Source organism: Balaenoptera borealis (assembly GCF_965194805.1).
Source record: "Balaenoptera borealis genome assembly, chromosome: 4".
NCBI classification, from domain to species: Eukaryota; Metazoa; Chordata; class Mammalia; order Artiodactyla; family Balaenopteridae; genus Balaenoptera; species Balaenoptera borealis.
The window spans coordinates 58,357,782-58,378,613 of NC_138861.1; the positions used below are offsets into that span (position 1 = coordinate 58,357,782).

General features: G+C 41.1%; 2 protein-coding genes and 1 long non-coding RNA gene across 5 annotated transcripts in view; 1 reads left to right on the top strand and 2 right to left on the bottom strand.

Annotated features, from left to right (window-relative positions):
- Positions 1–20,832, bottom strand: part of SHROOM3 (shroom family member 3) — a 533,396-nt gene that overhangs the window by 447,542 nt on the left and 65,022 nt on the right. The gene's annotated exons all lie outside the window — the stretch shown is intronic.
- Positions 1–20,832, top strand: part of LOC309627477 — a 38,347-nt gene that overhangs the window by 15,521 nt on the left and 1,994 nt on the right. The window lies entirely within an intron of this gene.
- Positions 1–20,832, bottom strand: part of FAM47E (family with sequence similarity 47 member E) — a 30,549-nt gene that overhangs the window by 7,021 nt on the left and 2,696 nt on the right. Inside the window, exons 2-5 of one of the 2 annotated variants that reach the window (XM_082389398.1) lie at positions 18,546–18,918; positions 16,210–16,337; positions 10,092–10,242; positions 3,578–3,778 (exon numbers count right to left, since the gene is read on the bottom strand). In XM_082389398.1, coding sequence (XP_082245524.1) covers positions 3,578–3,778; positions 10,092–10,242; positions 16,210–16,337; positions 18,546–18,918 — 853 coding nt within the window. The remainder of the gene's footprint in view (positions 1–3,577; positions 3,779–10,091; positions 10,243–16,209; positions 16,338–18,545; positions 18,919–20,832) is intronic. The other variant, XM_082389399.1, reaches the window with a different exon arrangement.

The following is a 20,832-nucleotide window of genomic DNA, read 5'->3' on the forward strand; positions in this document are numbered from 1 at the left end:
AAATCCCTTCTCAGAGCTGGATTCAGCATTATGATCCCTCCATTCCAAGCAGACTGACCTCCTTGCTATTTCTAGAGCACCTATCACACTGCTGCCTCAGGGCCTTTGCACTCACTGTTCCCTCTCCATAATGCTCATCCCCAAGACACCCACATGGCTCACTCTCCTACCTATTTCAGGTCATCTTTTCAGTTGTATCTTCCCTGACCACCCAATTCAAAAACGGTAACCCCTCACAACACTGCTTGCCTTCATTCCCTGCCTCATTTTTCTGAACAGCACTTATCGCCACTTGATATGCTGTACATTTTTCTGAGTGTTGTCTCACCTCTCACCTTCTAAAATGTAAGCTTCTGAGCTTGTTCCCTGCTACATCCCCCTGGCATCTAGAACAACACTTAGGACACAACAGGTGCCTAAGGTTTCTTAACTTCAGCGTTATTGACATTTTGAGCTGGATAATTCTTCGTTGGAGGTGGGGGGCGGAGGTGCTGTCCTGTGCATTGTAAGACGTTAAGCAGCATTCCTGGTCTCCACCCACTAGATGCCAGTAGCGTCTCCAAATTGTGACAACCAAAAATGTCATCTCCAACGTGGCCAAATATCCCTGGTGGGGTGCGGGGGTGGGAAGGGGGACAAAATTGCCCTGGCTGAGAACCACTGAATTAAAGGAAGGAGGGTAAGAGAGGAAAGAGAGGAAAAAAGAAAGGAAGGGAGAGGAACGCAATCTACATACTGCTCCACTAAAGAACTTGAGCTCTGGAATACGTTAGGTTGCTGGGTACCTGGTGATCTTTCAAGATTCAGTATAAACATAATTTCGTCTGTGAAGTCTTAACTGTACCACCCTCAGCCCATGCATGGTGGAACTGGTTACTTCTTCCTACAACCCGGATGAACCATGACATCATTTCATTATAGTTAGTCATTTATCCATTGACCTCACTAGACCGTAAGCTCCTTAAATGCAGGAAACAGTCCTTCATTTGCTCCCAGCGCTTTTTGGCACATAGTAACAGATGCTCAGAAGTGTTTGTTGAATTAATGTATAAGTAAATGGATGAAAGAATATATAGGGCAAAGAGAAATATGCTACAATAGAGGCACAAATTGCTGTGAGAGATTAGAAGTAAGAATAAATTAATGTCAACCAAAGGACCTGGAGAAAACTCCACGGAAAAATTGGCATCTGACCTGTGTCTAAAGGAAGATGTAAGAGTGTAGACATGAGAAGAGGGGCACATCAGGCAGAGAGAATACTGTGAGCAAAGGTAAGGTAGTCGAAAAGCTCAGAGTTTTAAAGAACATCAAAGAGCAGAGGATAACAGGCCTGAGAGTATGTGGAATAAGAAAATAAAGATGGAGATTCCATCCCTGGAATAGGGACCAGATTTACCCTTCCACCTGCAACAACCAAAAAACGAAATATAGATATATATAAATATATATATATATGTTTATAAGACACTTGACATCAAATAGCAAAGGACAGTGATCCCTGAGAGGCAAAAAGTAAATATAAGCCCCCCAAATGCCCCAGTTCACTGTCTTCAGAGAGTTCCCAGGCCACAGAGCAGAAGGAGGAGCCCAGCAGGAACCCAGTGGACTTTTTGAGTTGAGAAGACAGAACTGAGAGTCCAGGAAGACCAAGGCAGCTAAAGTTTGCAGCACAGAGTAACAGAAAGGAAAGAGCTGCACAGAGAGGGAACTACAGAAGTTTGCAGAGGGTCTCCATCTGCGTATGTTTGGGAGGAAACCACCTGAGGTCTGGGAAAGAACTAACCAAAAGGATTAGAGAGAACAGTGTCCTGCATGCACACAGGGCCAGGGCCTCTTCCCTCCTGGGAAACTCAAAGATTCACAGGATACTGGGTAGAATACACAGAAGGGTCTCGCGTCAGTAGTAGGGAGTTAGCCCTAGACTAAACATTATTTTGACCCTTCTCAACAGTTCTTAAAAGCAAGACCCAAAAGGATCAAACTTTTCCAGGCACAAGAAACATGAAGACATATACACCAATGTGTATAATAATCACACTACTCAAAACCAGTGACAAAGAGAAAGTATTAAAAGCAGCCAAGAAAAAAACATGTCCAGAAAAACAAAGATAAGGATGACATAAGATTTCTCATCAGAAACAACACAGCCAAGAGGACGGTGGAGCAACATTTTTAAAGGACTAAAAACAAACAAACAAAAAACTTTGAACCTAGAATTCTATACCCACAAAAATATCTTTAAAAATGAAGGAAGAACAAGGATATCTTCAGACATAGAAAAGCTGGAAGAATTCATTGCCAGCAGATCTACACTAGACATATTAAAGGAAGTCCTTCAGGCAGAAGGAAAATGATACTCTGTGGAAATCTATTTGAACTTTTGCATAGTGATCCTCCATCGGCCAGCCAAAAGTTCGATTTTGGCAATAACCACCATGCTTTATAAAGCAGCATTTGTGCAATTATTTGTAAATACAGAGAATTGAGCAATTTCATTCAGCCCAGATTCAGAACAAGCAGTGGTTCAGGCCCCACGTGCCTGAACCACATGGATATAATTTGCCTGTCCAGCATCATTCTGCATTTTACCCTTTAGAAAGATGAGAGGAGAATGGAAGATTTAAAGTGCTGAATTAGTGATGGAATACATAGTTTTCATAAACTTTATGCAACAGAGTCAAAGATGGAAAACATCATGAATGTAAAAATAGGTCAGCTGATCATGTTCAATTATGAAAAGACAAAGTTAGTATGTCAAAAATATTGGAAATATAGTATCAAAGATTATGTGTAAAAGACAGAGGGAAATTATTATCTTCACTTCCAGAGAAACTAACTCTATAATCTCCCCACTCCCAACCCCCAATTAGGCACGTAAATCTGTTGTTGGACTGGCACAATTTGACTTGTGTATATATATTTGCACTAACACATTGTGTAGAAAAGTACTTAGGGGCCCATAGTACTTCCCTTTAGAACATAGTTTGTTTTTTCTCCTCTCTGCTTCCTTGTTCTGTCTTCACAGGAAATTGGTGCTGGGGAACTGAGCGATTTGTTAATTATCAGGCAAGCATGTGGTCAAGAATGATGGTCTGTGGTCGAAAAGACCGCCATAAAAATTCAAGAATTCTTTGGACATACACAGTGTTCACAATTGTTAACTGCAGCATTTTACTCTTGCAGTAATAACATTCATGTACATTTCTACTGACTATTAGAATTGCAACATGTAAAACACATAAAGAGATAGATTTCAACATATAAAACACACAAAGAGGTTGTCTCAACATATAAAACACATAAAGAGAGAAATAATGACTGTTCAGATATTAACAATAATGCTGAATGGCCTGCCTTGTTTGTATAACTGACTTTTTAAGATGTATTAAATATTCATTCATTTAACAAATGTTTGTTTATTTATTGTATTTTTTACAAATATTAAACATCAAAAAAATTTCAAGAATTTTATTGAAAAAGGTCAGTGCCTTCTGAAGTACCAGAAGTCAAGAACATTTAATATTTTAATACAATTTAATTTCCTTTGATTCTCAGTCTTCTCCCTTTTTGCAGTTACCTGTGGTTTCTGAAGTCTCTGCTCATAGTGTAGTTTCTGGAAAAACTGTGGCTCCTGCAGTTTATTTAGCCCAATCCTTTTCTTTAGCTCCAGAGGAACCTGGTTGGGTCTCATTGTATGGAGCACATTATAGCTTGGTTTGCTCTGATAGTCAATGTTAAACTGTTTCAGGATGAACTCCTCATCAATGTTCAGGCCCCCCTGGAAGAATAGCACAGGGCATGAGTCAAGGACAAATGGTGAAATGCTCCTTCTTCCTTCTTTAATCTACAGGAGGTATTCGACCATGGCCGGAGAAGAGAGAGGTAGTTTAAAGGAGAGGTAGAAAGTGCTCAGTCACCGTTTATAGGAGACAAGAAGTATTTGGGGTCTGGAGAGCTTTGTCAGTGCATTAAGAGACAACTTAGGACCTACAAGAAGCAGTGATTCCTGAGGGAGATAGTGGTGCTGAGGAAAATTCAGTCTGTTTGATCAAAAGCAAACATCTCCAACACTTTATAGTAGGAACATCTTTAGAGGTATTTTCCAGACATGTCTAGAAATGTTAGTGGGTGTTCTCCCCACAGCCCCTTATACGGGAAGCTGCCCTGTTCGGGGCTCCTACTGAAGCCATGGGCTCCTTTTAGTCAGCCATGTTTTGTGCACAGAACAAACCTGCCTCCCCTCCCCCAGCCATAGCTGGCAGGAGTACAGATGGGCACATTAAGAGCCCCTAATCTGTAGGCTGACCGTGGATCTATGATATGGCTGAAAGATAACTTAGATTTGAAGGATAGTAGAATATAGCACCCCAAAATATGCCTCTGGCTTAAGGCTTATTTTGAGCTGATGATTTTGAGAAACAGCAGACAGTGCAGGAGACGATCTAGAAACGGAGGAGAAGTCACCCTTTAAGTGAAATTTATATTTATTAAAAAAAATCTCCACTTGTAAGGCTGTCTCCCTCTCCATTCCAGGAAGAGAAGGAAGACTTTAAATCATAAGACACTCTTAGCAAAGGAAAAGGCAACCACTTAAATCTGCATAATAAACCATACTCTTGTTCTCCTATTTCTTCCTGGTCACCTCCTCATTACTGACTCCCCACACCTTTCTCTCTTTGTCTTTGGTGGAAGTTGGTATCTGAGCCTTAATTCTAAGCCACCTAGGAGAGTTAGTCATTTTTCCCTGGGTATCTCCCATGTATACATGAGGTATACTTCTTAATAAACTTCTGTTTGTTTTTCTCTTGTTAATCTGTCTTTAGTTATAGAGATCCCAGAGAGAACTTAGAAGAATAAAAGGAAAATTATTTTTTCCTGCTCTACAGGCTCAACACAATCCTACTTTGGAATATATAAGTAGGGGAATATAGAGAATGAGGTCATTAGCAACTGAAGCTGATGTTGGAGTGAAATTTATAGACAGGGGTCATTTAATCAAGTCAGGGGTTTAAAGTAGAGCAAGCAGAATCAATGAGGTAAAAAACAGAATAAAGAAAAAAGAATGAAAAGAAATGAAGACAGCCTAAAACACCTCTGGGACAACATTAAATCCAAAAACATTTGCATGATAGGGGTCCCAGAAGGAGAAGAGAGAGAGAAAGGACCCAAGAAAATATTTGAAGAGATTATAGTCGAAAACTTCCCTAACATGGGAAAGGAAATTGCCACCCAAGTCCAGGAAGCACAGAGAGTCCCATACAGGATAACCCCAAGGAGAAACATGCCGAGACACATAATAATCAAATTGGCAAAAATTAAAGACAAAGAAAAACTATTGAAAGCAGCAAGGGAAAAACGACAGAAACTCTACAAGCCAGAAGGGAGTGGCATGACATATTTAAAGTGATGAAAGGGAAGAACCTACAACCAAGATTACTCTACCCAGCAAGGATCTCATTCAGATTCAATGGAGAAATCAAAAGTTTTACAGACAAGCAAAAGCTAAGAGAATTCAGCACCACCAAACCAGCTGTACAACAAATGCTAAAGGACCTTCTATAAGTGAGAAGCACAAGAAAAGAAAAGGACCTACAAAAACAAACCCAAAACAATTAAGAAAATAGTAATAAGAACATACATATCGATAATTACCTTAAACGTGAATGGATTAAATGCTCCAACCAAAAGACACAGGCTCGCTGAATGGATACAAAAACAAGACCCATATATATGTGGCCTACAAGAGACCCACTTCAGACCTAGGGACATAGAGACTGAAAGTGAAGGGATGGTAAAAGATATTCCATGCAAATGGAAATCAGAAGAAAGTTGGAGTGGCAATACTCATATCAGATAAAATAGACTTTAAAATAAAGAATGTTACAAGAGACAAGGAAGGACACTACATAATGATCAATGAATCAATCCAAGAAGAAGATATAACAATTATAAATATATATGCACCCAACATAGGAGCACCTCAATACATAAGGCAACTGCTAACAGCTATAAAAGAGGAAATTGACATAACACAATAATTGTGGGGGACTTTAACACCTCACTTACACCAATGGACAGATCATCCAAACAGAAAATTAATAAGGAAACACAAGGTTTAAATGACACAATAGACCAGATAGATTTAATTGATATTTATAGGACATTCCATCCAAAAACAGCAGATTACACTTTCTTCTCAAGTACGCATGGAATACTCTCTGGGATAGATCACATCTTGGGTCACAAATCAAGCCTCGGTAAATTTAAGAAAACTGAAATCATATCAAGCATCTTTTCTGACCACAACGCTATGAGATTAGAAATGAATTACAGGGAAAAAAACGTAAAAAACACAAACACATGGAGGCTAAACAGTACATTACTAAATAACCAAGAAATCACTGAAGAAATCAAAGAGAAAATCAAAAAGTACCTAGAGACAAATGACAATGAAAACATTACGATCCAAAACCTATGGGATGCAGCAAAGGCAGTTCTAAGAGGGAGGTTTATAGCTATACAAGCTTACCTCAAGAAACAAGAAAAATCTCAAATAAACAATCTAACCTTACACCTAAAGGAACTAGAGAAAGAAGAACAAACAAAACCCAAAGTTAGTAGAAGGGAACAAATCATAAAGATCAGAGCAGAAATAAATGAAATAGAAACAAAGAAACAATAGCAAAGATCAATAAAACTAAAAGCTGGTTCTTTGAGAAGATAAACAAAATTGATAAACCATTAGCCAGACTCATCAAGAAAAAGAGGGAGAGGACTCAAATCAATAAAATTAGAAATGAAAAAGGAGAAGTTACAATGGACACCGCAGAAATACAAAGCATCCTAAGAGACTACTACAAGCAACTCTATGCCAATAAAATGGACAACCTGGAAGAAATGGACAAATTCTTAGAAAGGTATAACCTTCCAAGACTGAACCAGGAAGAAACAGAAATATGAACAGACCAATCACAATGAATGAAACTGAAACTGTGATTAAAAATCTTCCAACAAACAAAAGTCCAGGACCAGATGGCTTCACAGGTGAATTCTATCAAAAATTTAGAGAAGAGCTAAAACCCATCCTTCTCAAACTCTTCCAAAAAATTGCAGAGGAAGGAACACTCCCAAACTCATTCTATGAGGCCACCATCTCCCTAATACCAAAACCAGACAAAGATACTACAAAAAAAGATAATTATAGACCAATATCACTCATGAATATAGATGCAAAAATCCTCAACAAAATACTAGCAAACAGAATCCAACAACACATTAAAAGGATCATACACCATGATCAAGCGGGATTTACCCCAAGGATGCAAGGATTCTTCAATATGCGCAAATCAATCAATGTGATACACCATATTATCAAACTGAAGAATAAAAACCATATGATCATCTCAATAGATGCAGAAAAAGCTTTTGACAAAATTCAACACCCATTTATGATAAAAACTCTCCAGAAAGTGGGCAGAGGTATTACCTCAATTATGTTGAGGTATTACCTCAACATAATAAAGGCCATATACGACAAACCCACAGCAAACATCATTCTCAATGGTGAAAAACTGAAAGCATTTCCTCTAAGATCAGGAACAAGACAAGGATGTCCACTCTCACCACTATTATTCAACATAGTTTTGGAAGTCCTAGCCACAGCAATCAGAGAAGAAAAAGAAATAAAAGGAATACAAATTGGAAAAGAAGAGGTAAAACTGTCACTGTTTGCAGATGACATGATACTATACATAGAGAATCCTAAAGATGCCACCAGAAAACTACTAGAGCTAATCAATGAATTTGGTAAAGTTGCAGGATACAAAATTAATGCACAGAAATCTCTTGCATTCCTATACAATAATGATGAAAAATCTGAAAGAGAAATTAAGGAAACTCTCCCATTTACCATTGCCACAAAAAGAATAAAATACCTAGGAATAAACCTACCTAGGGAGACAAAAGACCTGTATGCAGAAAACTATAAGACACTGATAAAAGAAATTAAAGATGATACCAACAGATGGAGAGATACACCATGTTCTTGGATTGGAAGAATCAATATTGTGAAAATGACTGTACTACCCAAAGCAATCTACAGATTCAATGCAATCCCTATCAAATTACCAATGGCATTTTTTATGGAACTAGTACAAAAAATCTTAAAATTTGTATGGAGACACAAAAGACCCCGAATAGCCAAAGCAGTCTCGAGGGAAAAATACGGAGCTGGAGGAATCAGACTCCCTGACTTCAGACTATACTACAAAGCTACAGTAATCAAGACAATATGGTACTGGCACAAAAACAGAAACACAGATCAATGGAACAAGATAGAAAGCCCAGAGATAAACCGATGCACCTATGGTCAACTAATCTATGACAAAGGAGGCAAGGATATACAATGGAGAAAAGACAGTCTCTTCAGTAAGTGGTGCTGGGAAAACTGGACAGCTACATGTAAAAGAATGAAATTAGAACACTCTGTAACACCATACACAAAAATAAACTCAAAATGGATTAGAGACCTAAATGTAAGACCGGACACTATCAAACTCTTAGAGGAAAACATAGAAAGAACACTCTTTGACATAAATCACAGCAAGATCTTTTTTGATCCACCTCCCAGAGAAATGGAAATAAGAACAAAAATAAACAAATGGGACCTAATGAAACTTAAAAGTTTTTGCACAGCAAAGGAAACCATAAACAAGACGAAAAGACAACCCTCAAAATGGGGGAAAATATTTGCAAACGAATCAATGGACAAAGGATTAATCTCCAAAATATATAAACAGCTCATGAAGCTCAATATTAAAAAAACAAACAACCCAATCCAAAAATGGGCAGAAGACCTAAGTAGACATTTCTCCAAAGAAGACATAGAGATGGCTAAGAAGCACATGAAAAGCTGCTCAACATCGCTAATTATTATAGAAATGCAAATCAAAACTACAATTAGGTATCACCTCACACCAGTTAGAATGGGCATCATCAGAAAATCTACAAACAACAAATGCTGGAGAGGGTGTGGAGAAAAGGGAACCCTCTTGCACTGTTGGTGGGAATGTAAATTGATACAGCCACTATGGAGAACAGTATGGAGGTTCCTTAAAAAACTAAAAATAGAATTACCATATGACCCAGCAATCCCACTACTGGGCATACACCCAGAGAAAACCATAACTGAAAAAGACACATGCACCCCAATGTTCATTGCACCACTATTTACAATGGCCAGGTCATGGAAGCAACCTAAATGCCCATCGACAGACGAATGGATAAAGAAGAAGTGGTACATATATACAATGGAATATTACTCAGCCATAAAAAGGAACGAAATTGGGTCATTTGTAGAGACATGGATGGATCTAGAGACTGTCATACAGAGTGAAGTAAGTCAGAAAAACAAATATCATATATTAACGCATATATGTGGAACCTAGAAAAATGGTACAGATGAACTGGTTTGCAGGGCAGAAATTTAGACACAGATGTAGAGAACAAACGTATGGACACCAAGGGGGGAAAGTGGCAGGGGGGTGGGGGTGGTGGTGTGATGAATTGGGCGATTGGGATTGACATGTGTACACTGATGTGTATAAAATGGATGACTAATAAGAACTTACTGTATAAAAAAATAAATAAAATTTTAAAAAATGTATTGATAATGGCACATTAATTTTTTAAAGTGTACCAAACTAATTATTAACATGAGAGATGTTATTAATAGGAGGAACTGAGTATGAGCTATATGGGACACTTCTTACTGTTTTTGAAACTTTTCTGTAAATCTAAAACAATTCCAAAATAAAAAGCTAATTAAAAAAATAATAATAAAAAACTAAAAAATTAAAAAAAATATATATGAAACAACAGCAATGTACATATAAACAATAAACATTCAAACATTGGCTGTAAGCTTGCAAACTTTCCAGAAATTTCACCTACAAAAAACATTCTATTTTAAACAGTGGGAGAGTCAAAACATTCCTTTACGACTTTGCCTATTTGACTTAGATTATATCCAAACACTGTTTTTTAACAAAAGCAACTCTGAGCTCGACTTGTAAGTATTACCAGTAACTTACAAACTTAGTAGCCCAGCTGCAGAAGTCGCTAACTCCTTTGCGTACGTTTTCGTGAATAAGTGGACCATCATTGCAGAGCAGATCTGTTTCACTTGGCTTCTTTTCTTCATAAAGCCATTGGCCTGGATGTGACACAGCAGTCTTCTTGGGACTAAAGTTAATGAGATCATCAAAGAATCACAATATAAAGCGCCATGAATCCAGGTGGATTTCAAATAGTATCTTGGGGAGGAGCTCATAATGCAGGTATGTTTAACAGGCTCTTGCAAGCTCGTACAAATTATATGTTAATATTTTTCAAAGATCATATTCTCATTATCAATATCATAAAGACAAGTATATCATATTTATTTAGAACAATTAAAGCTGATATAGAATTTTATCACTGTAAGTTAATTTTTTTTAAAATTCTGAGTACCATTTTTTAAGACCTATTTCAGGTAAAAACCCAAATTACAGTGCTTGGAATCTGTCAAGACTATCTTGACAAGTAGGAGATATCCTTGCCTTCTCTCTCCCTCAGCCCTAAAATCCAGCCTATTAGTAAATCTGGTAGATTTTAACTCTGTCTCCTTCTCTGGACTGTTGCAAAAGGCTCCTTGCTGGGGTCTCTGCATTTTCTCTTAAGGCCCTAACTGCTAATCCCTAATCCATTCCCAAAATGTAAATCTTGTCTTATCAAATGCAGCTACCCTTCATCCTGGATTAAGCCTCTTCAATAGCTTCTTTTTAAATACTGAGATATAACTCACACACCCTAATATTTACCATTTCAAAGTATACAATTCAGTTGCTTTCATATATTTACAAAGTTGTGCAACCATCACCACTAATTCTGGAACATCTTCGTCACCCCAAAAAAGGAGGCCCCATAACCATTAACAGTCACTGTTCATCTCCGCACCCCCACCATTCTCTCTGCTCTTAAAAACCACTAATCTACTTTGTGTCTCTGTGGATTTGCCAATTCTGGGCATTTTATCTGAATGGAACCATATAATATATGATCTTTTATGTCTGACTTCTTTCACTTAGCATAATGTTTTCAAGTTTCATACATGCTGTAGCATGTATCAGTAGTTTCTTCCTTTTTTATGGCTGAATAATATTCCATTGTATGGAGAGACCATATTTTGTTTATCCATCATCAGTTGGTTGATGGATATTTGAGTTGTTGCCACTCTTTGGCTATAATGAATAATGCTGCTATGGACATTCAGGTACAAGATTTTTGAGTTCAATAGCTTCTTGTTACTCCTGCAGTAAAGATCTAAGTCTAAACTCAGTTTTCAGGGCTCTTCATGGCCTGTTCCTTGCCTATCTCTCCAGATTCTTCTGTAACTACACCCTCCCTCACTCTCTGAGCTCCAACCATAGTGGTCCCCTCTCAGTTCCATGAATTTATCATGCTCCCATCCAGCCACAGGGCCTTTGTACATGTTATTCTAACTGACTGCAATGCCAACTCCATTCCCTCATCCCCATTATGTCTCAACATACATGCCACTTCCTCAGGGAAGTATTCACACAGTCTGTCCCCAGAACCCACATTTTATTCATAGCACCCTGTACCTTTTATTCATAGCACCTATATATTAATTCATGCATCCATCCATTCAACAAGTATTTATTAGGCACCAACTATGTGCCAGGCACCATTCTAGGCATTTGGATTCAGCTGTAAATAAAGTTAAGACCCTGTCCTCACAGAGCTTACAATTGAGTAGGGAGAGACAGATAGGAAAGAGCTAAACAAATATGTACCAGGTGATTATAAGTGGTATAAAGAAAAATAAAACAGGGCAGGAGGGTTGGAGAGTGATGACAGGGGGCTCTTATTTATACAGAAAAGTTCTCTCAAAGTGATCTTTGAGCAGAGACCCAAAAGAAGAAAGGGATTAAACCATGTAGATATCAAACAATGCAGACACCAGGCAGAAAAGAAAAGCATGTGCAAAGGCCCTGAGGTTGGTGCTAAGCATGTATGAGGCACACAAAGAGGTCACTGCGACTGGAGAGGAGTACTTAAAGGATATAATAGTAGAGGATGAGGCCTGAAGAGATAATGGGAACCTGATCATAAGGAACTTGAGAGGCAGCTGTAAGGACTATGGAGTTTACTCTGAATAAGTAAGCAACTGGAGAATTTTGAGCACAGGACTGATACTGTATGACAAGTTTTTTACAGAATCACTTAAGCTATTGCGCAACAAACAGACTGGGGCAGAGGGTGGGGGCTGGGTGGAACATGAGACCAGTTAGTAAACTATTCCAATAATCCAGGCAAGAAATGATGGTATCTTGGAATAGACTGACAGTGGTAGAACAGGTGAGATTCTAGGTATATTTCAAAGGTAAAGGCGTTAGGATTTTTCGGCAGATTGCAACCACTGTTTCAAAAGCCGCTGGAAGAATGGCGTTACTATTTACTGATCTGGAGAAGACAGAAGCAGGTGTAGGTTTGGGGAAGAAATCAAGAGTTCAGTTAGGACTTGTCGAGTCTGAGATGCCAATTATACACTCAAAGGCAAATGTTAAACGTCCATACATAGACGGACTGAATGAGGTGACTTAGATTGCGTAAACATGCAGAAAAGAAGACGTCAGAGACTGACGCACTTCGAGGTTAAAAAGAAGGTGAGGAAGGACCAGCAAAAGAAGACTGGGGAGAGGGCCATGACGCAGGAGGAGAACCAAGAAAGAGGATGTACCAGAGACAAAATGAAAAAGTGTTTCAAGAAAGATGATATCAATTGTGTCAGCTGCTACTGTTACATCAAGTGGTGATCACTGAGAACTGATTAGGTAACATAGAGGCCAATGGTGACCTTGACCCAAGGGAGATCCAGTGGAGTTCTGATTGCTGTGCGTTCAAGAAAGAATGAAAGAGGAAGTGAGTATGGACACCTCTTTCAAGGAGTTCTGCTCTAAAGGAAAGAAGAGACTATATAGTTTAAGAAAGTTGTTTTAAAGATGGGAGATATTACCTCATGTGGGAGGCTGCTAATGGCTCCCAAAGAGATCAGGTGCTAATCTTTGCAACGTCTAAAGGTTACTTATGTGGAAAAGAGTCTTTACAGATATGATTAAAATAAGGAGTTTGCGATGGGGAGATTATCCCGGATTATCTAGGTGGGCCCTAAACGCCATCACAGTGCCTTATAGGAGAGAGGCAGAGGAAGATTTGACACACACAGAGGAGAAGGTGATGTGAAGACAGGGCAGGGAGAGATTTGAAGATGCTGCCCTTTGAGGAATGGAGTGATATGGCCACAAGCCAAGGAAGGCTGGAAGCCTACAGAAGCTGAAAGAGGCAAGGAATAGATTATTCCCTAGAGCCTCTGGAAGAACATGTACCTGCAGATACTTTGATTTCAGCACAGTAATACTGATTTCTGACTTCAGGCCTTCAGAACTGCAAGATAATAAATTTCTATTGTTTTCAGCCACCAAGTTTGTGTTACTTTGTGTAGCAGCCATAGGAAACTGAGAATACACTGACCAAAAAAACCCTCGCCATTATATAATTATACATTCATTTTGTGATATGACAATTTATTAACACATTAATTTTGTTCATTTCCTCTATACTTTACCTTCTCCCCTCTTAAGTAGATAACCCATTAGCTTGAAATTTCTTGCCCTGGAGATTTTTGCAGGGTTGACCAAGAAAACTGCCTAAGTGAAAGACAGATCTTATATTGTGTAGAAACCCAAGCTCACTGAAACAATTATGTAGGTGTTGAGATGGGATGGGGAGAGCGGGGTGGATACACAGAGCGTGACAGAAACAGCAAGGGTTGAGAAAAGAAAGAGTCCCCAAAACCAGAAGGAAATGAAATACCAATCTAATTGCCTCTGCAATTGCTAGAGGCCTATCCCACTTTCTTATACGACAAAAAATGACCATGACTGAATGTTTGCTATTCAGTGGGATGAGGGCTGGGTGTCAGATATAAATAGAAATAAAAGAAAAGTAATATTTCATAAACATGTGGCTTTGTGAACAAAAAGACTCGATGCCCTTGATATTTAATGCTTTCTTCCACACCAGTCTGCAGTCACCACGAGGATGGGGTCCTAACTTGTTTACCACTGCGTCCTCAGAACCTAGCACTGACCATGACCCATAGTAGGTGCTTGATAAGTACTGTTGATCTTTTTGCATAAATAGAATGAGCTAGTGGTCCCTGAGGGTCAAGAATTCAAAGATGCTCACAGGGCCACACTGACCCACACTGTTGGAGTCTCCAAGGGGACCCCCTACTTACAACACTCCTCCCGCTTCCCCACCCACATTCTAAGCACTGAAAAATAATACAAAGAGCAAAGACAAAAGCCAAAATGTCCCTTTTATCACTGGCAGCAGCCGTGTTGGAGCACTTGGGTTCAGGTCCAAGAGGACTTGCTAACTGAAATCCAGAAATGGGCAGACTGTCCCATCCGGGCAGCAGCGGCATGGACCAGGGTGGGGATCCCTTCAAGAAGGAAGGAAGAGAGGAGAACTCGTGCTTCCATGGGCTGTCTTGCTTTCCAGTAGAAGGGCAGAGCTGAGAGGAGTTTGCCCAGTTGCTCTCCCCAAACTGACCAGGGGTACACTAAGGGGCCAGAACAGTGGGGCTCCTGTCACCTCGTGTCCCACCCTAACCAACATGTATAATTAATCAGTGGATTCTCTCTCACTCCACTTCCATGTAGCTAACTCGTGAGACTAGCAAAGCTCTCCGTGGCCCCTTCCAAACACCCTGGGCGTGGTCCTGGGTCCTATGTAAGTGGCCTGGGTTCTGTGGCTGGGCTGCCCTCTAGTTCACCCATACGCTTCAGTGTCTGCCAGTGATCTCATTAATTTCAACAGTCAAATGCATATCCCAAATCTGTTTGTGTCAAATATACTTATCATGGCATTTGCATTTTAAATTAAATAATATGTGAATGGAGAAAACAAAAGTGTGATATGAAAGAGAGCGGTGTCTATGAAAATTAAGCTTAGTGCTTTGGAAAGGTTCAATGAAGGTGGCATTACTGGTGTAGTTTATGCAAAAAAGATGACCGGGAAACTCCAAGCAGCAGACCCATACTCCAAAAAAGTCTTTATATTAAAAGACTAGCAAGTGAATGTACAGTTATGCTTTAGGGTAAAGTAAAATGTGTTAAGTACTAAAGTATCACCTTCTGCACTTCCCTATGTTAGCCTCTTGGTTGGTTGGTTTGTTTGGTTGGTTATTCGACCAACTACTGGTCTCAGTCCTGTTGAATAAAAGGGCTTCTGCCATAGATAATGCAGAAAGCCACTGTGGGCTAATCAAAGTCAATCAGGTTTTCTGCAGTTTTCTTCTTCTCCGACAGCTGTCCTAGAGTCACGCAGATACACCCGTACTCGCTCCATAGCTGGCTAATTCACATCCATTTATGAAGTAAACACTATTCAGAGCGGGACCCGAGGTTCCCTTCCCTCCTCCTCAGGAACTTAGTTACTTTTACTTCTCTTAATTATTCTAAAGATTCTTAATTATTCCTAAAATATTCTAAAGATGAGAAGCTTTGAGAAGGTAACTACAGATAGTCACTGACTTATGATGGTTCGACTTACGATTTTTCTACTTCGTGATGGAGTAAAAGCAAGCAACGTTCATTCACTAGAAAATGCACTTTGAATTTTGAATTTGGAGCTTTTCCTGGGCTGGTGATATGCAGTGACAATACTGTCTCGTGATGCTGGGCTGCGAACCACAGCTCCCCGTCAGCCACGTGATCACAAAGGCAAACAGCCGATACACTTACAACCATCCTGTACCCACACAACCATCCTGTTTCTCACCTTCAGTGCTGTATTCAATAAATGACATGAGATATTCGACACTTCATTATACAATAAGCTTTGTGTTAGATGATTTTGCCCAACTGTAGACTAATGGAAGTGTTCTGAGCACGTTTAAGGTAGGCTAGGCTACGCTATGATGTTTGGTAGGTTAAGTGTATTAAATGCATCTTTGACTTACGGTATTTTCCATGTACCATGGTTTATGGAGACATAACCCCACCGTAAGTCAAGGAAGATCTGTACTAGAACGTTTCATCACGGGAGAGGAATGAGCGAGAGGTTAAGAACGATACTTACCGCCCCAGGTAGACTTGGGTAGAATGTTTTTTAAAAAGTTTTGTGGGTTCCTTCATTCTTTTCCGGATGCCCTGACAATAACCCCATGTGTCCTCCAGCTTCCTGTCAGGATCCAGCACTTCCAGCACCTTTAATAAGAGTTACAAACAGAAAACAACTTTGGAGGAAAGAAAGATGAGCTGAAAAGGTGCCCCTTGATTCTAAAACAGAATAGACCTAGTCGTCCATTTCCTTTTCCTTTCCACTTGGTCAATTCTGTTCATCAATTCCAGTGCAAATACAGCGCTGGGTGCTGCAGGTAAACGTCTATCACCTACACATTAGCTATGTGGCCTTTTTACTGAAGTTCCACCTCCTCTAGATGGAACAGTGCCTCTGGGCCCACCTGGACCCCACTGCCCCACAGAAAAAAGTGTCTCTAGAGGATTTCTGTTTATTTGACTGCCCACCATCCATTCTTCCTCCTATGAGTAACAGTATCTAGACTTTTCTTTGGAGAATCATGTCTCCCTCCACTCTCAGTCCTTGTGACCTGAATTGGCCTGACCACTCCTCACCCTGCAGGCTGACCAGGCTAATCAGGCCCACAGTGACTGGCTTAGGAATGGGTATAAGACCCAAGTGAGACCCAGGGAAATTTGGTCATGGAATTTTGCTGGAACCGTGCAAAAAGAGGTGTTGTTTTTCTGGGTAAACTTTACATCTAGAGCTGTTGGTGGCCATCATAGCACCAAAAGAAGAGATCCTGCTTCAGAAGGAAGCCAACACATCTGTTTGAGGAGGTCAGACATGGGAATAAGAGCCACAGTCCCATGTGCCCTCTAAGGACATGTGCAAACAATCTCTTTGTCATGGACTCAGAAGCTCTGGCCTGCAGGAGGCAGTGAAGGAAAGCCCAGGGGGCAAATCATTGATTAGAAATTCCAGTTGTCCTTTCTACAGACTTCCCTGACACTAATCACTTACTCATTCATTCATTCATTATCCATAAATATTTATTGAGTGTCTACCATATGCCAGGTATTGGTGGTACACAGTGAAAGACACAGATAAAATCCCTGCCCTTGAAAAGCCCTGCCCTTGTAGAGCTTTTATTCCAGTGAGGAGCCCAGTGCTGACAACTGCTAGGATGGAAATAGATCATGGTAAGGGACAGAGGATGAGGGGGAGGGGAGTGCTATTTTATGTAGGCCTCTCCAGTGAGGAGATAATTGAGGAAAGAGCTGAAGCAAGTGAAGGAGTGAGCCTGGCAGACAAAGGAACAGAGACCTAAATTGGACATGCTTGTTCACATTTGCTGAGCAGCCAGGAGGCCAGAGTGGCTGCAGCCGAGTGAGGAGGGCAGAGGAGTAGGCGGTGAGGTTGGAGAGGGAGCAAGGCAGGAATGGGATGGAGCACAGAACACACGGGGCCTTACAGACCATGGCAAGGCCTTCACTCCGAATGAGAAGCTTTGAGCAGAGGAGTTCATCTTCTCAACAACTGTCATCCTTGCTGACACAGGGAACAGACTGCAGGGGGTAGGGGGGTAGGGGGGGTAGGGGGAGTAGCAGGCACTGTTAGTTCCCTGTCCAATATCCATCCTGCCCCCTTTCCTTAAATCTAATAGAATTCTGTCCTGGATTTTGTTCAGTGCTGCAAAACCCACCCAAGAAATTCAATTTTCCAGACCCCCTAGCAGCTAAGAGTGGTCAGATGAATGAGATGTTTACTGGGAAAGCTACTATTTGCCTGATTAAAAGAGTCAGCTGGCATGCAACTTTTAAACTTTGCCCCTTCCCCTTCTTGTCTGAAAGACAGACTCGATGCCTGGAGGTGTGGAAGCCATTTTGAGCTATAAGGACAAGAGACATATGCTAAGGACATTAGACCTGCAAGTTAAAAGACGCCTGGGACAGTGGTGACATATTGCAGCTGCTGCCCAGCCCTAGTCTTGGCAACCTGGTGAATTTTCCCATGCCATTTCAGGTGCTCAGGTGCCTTGCTAGCCACCAGTTAATAATTCTCACGGACACCTCCCCAGACCAGGCTAACGTGACAGAAGCAGGACTGAGCAATTCCTCCACTATATTCTCCCCCTAAAAAGTCACAAGCAGAGTAGACTGGTAGAGCTTCAGGGGTAAAGAAGCCAAACACTTCTGGTTTGCTGGGCCTTTATAAGTCGGATGGCCTCGTAGGAAGCGCACGGAGCAGTGGGTACGTTGCTGCCATTTGCGTTTCTTAGAAGGCGGCTCCAAACCCCAGGAGAACGCTCCCCCTGGGGAGACATTCATCACCCTCACGCCCTGGCGGGAACTCCCCAGGCCTCTAAGGAGCGATATTCTCCAGGTGGTCACCTCCGCAGGCATGTCTTCCTCCAGGTCCGCGTAGAGAGCCGAGGGGTGCGGGGTCGGCTGGGCCTCCACGTCCGCCCGGAAGTCGTTCCGTGCCTGCCGGGCCGGCGACAGCGTGGAACACGGGGCTGCTTCCCGACGCAGCATGTTCTTCTGTCTCCTCCTCGGGGCAGGTCGGGGAGCTCTGTGATAAATCTGGGGGAGAAAGCCCTCCTCGGGGCCCTGAGTGATCCCACCTCCGCGCGGCGGGCGGCCTTTCCGGAAGTCATCCAGTCGCGTTCTCACAAATCTCCACTGCCGGCTGTTCAGTGACGTGGGACATGGCGACCTGCGCCTGTGCTTTGCGAAGCACTTGGACGGCAGATCTTCTCTGGACCTGCAAGACAACATGCCGGTGTTATGGACCACAAGGACCACAAGGGTGGGAGAAGGAGGCTGCGAGCAGGCTGGTCTCCACCTGTTTTAGGAGGAGAGGTGGGGGAAGGGAGGGTCACGTGGAGAAGTCTGAGTTAATCGTAGTCCTGGTTCATGGCACATTAACGCTGGTCTGTGCAAGGCCCCGCTCCTGTTTTCTTTATTCTACGTTATTCCCATACCCCACCATCATTGCCCTCCCCTGCACACGCAAAACCACTCTAACAGATTTGGAATGTACCCGTTGTTTGCAGACATCCTAGACCTGGGTATCCTTCATGTACATAAATGGTACTATTCTGTCACTTGCTTACCAAGCAGGATACCATGAAGGCCCATCCGTGTCACTATGTGCAAATGTCATCCATTATTACATTTGGTGGTGCTGTCACCACCGTCCAGCTATCCAGTCTCTTTGTGAAGAATGCTCACAAGTTGTGACCCCTCCTGGGACTCTTTCTTATCCCTTAAAGGGACACAGTGCAGTGGGAAGAACTTGGACACAGCGACAACTCGCCCCTAACTAGCTGCATGACCTTCGCCCTTCATTTAACCTTTGTGGACCTTGATTTCTCCTCTAAACTCAGGGGGTCAAGGGTTGCAAACTGGTTGTTCATGGACTGTATCAGGCCCACAAACCTGTCATTTGATCCCATTTGTGTTTTAATAAGAATCATAATAGTTCACATGTATTGAGAACTTTCTATATGACACGTGTTGTTCTAAGTGCTTTACATGAATTAACTTATTTTAATCTCATAACAATCCTATGAAGTAGGTACTAATATTATTCCCATTTACAGATAAGGAAATTGAGGCACAAAGAAGTTGAAAAACAAACACTTGTCAAAGTTCCCACAGCTAATAAGGGGGAGAGCTGAAATTTTAATACAGGTAGTGTGCCTCTGGAGAAAGGTGTTTAACCACTATGCCAGAGCTTCTGACATATAAAAAAGTTCACACAAATAATCTGGAACAAAAATCAGGAGCTCTGGGGACACTGGGTCCACCTATCCATGAAGCTATTATTGGTATAAGGGCTGCCATCTTTAGACAAGTCCTATGCTCTCTTATTCACAGTCTCTACCACTCCCTACTGCCTTATACGCAGACTGCTTCATTCTGTTTCTTTACCCATCAGACCCCTGTTTGCACTGAGTAGTCAGGGCATGAAGCTAAGATGGAAGAGACAGATGGACAAATAGGAAGGAAAATGGGACCTGGATAATCTAATATATCCAGCCATTGCCAAAGTCAGGACTTGGAACCTGAGCAGCTTAATGGCAGGTCTCTCATTATCCTAATACATCACACTGCCCTAGTCAGATATTTCTATATTATTGGTGTCTTTCCTTGAAGCCTCTTCCACCTTCAGGCCCTTCTCATCTATAATTACTCGTTACAGCAAATCTACTCCTTGTTGAACTCATCCTTATGGGCACAAAACATTTTTAAGAGATTCCAGCTTGATCTCTATTCTTTTCTTATGAGTCCTAGAAACTTCTTGCTTGCTGTGCGTGCATGTGTGTGTTGTAAGGGCTTAACCCATCTCCACTGTGAAGATCTAAATGAAAGGATATAAAAACATGAGTTTACAAAAAGTTGCCCTTTGCAATTAATAAGTCACTCTTAAATAGCTAAGTGGTGGGAATGTCGAAATTCCATCTAATCTTGAGATTTGATGACCCACTCAGTATGACCTGTTAGCAAGTTACCCTCCACAGTGTTAAATATCTTTACCAAAGTGTATTTTCCACACATTTACAACAAATTCAAACACCCAAGCACTTCATAAAATCAAATCTGATAACCAATATTTTTACTTAAGGACAGTCATACAACTCAGACTGGGGAAAGTGTGGCAGCTAGCTCAAAC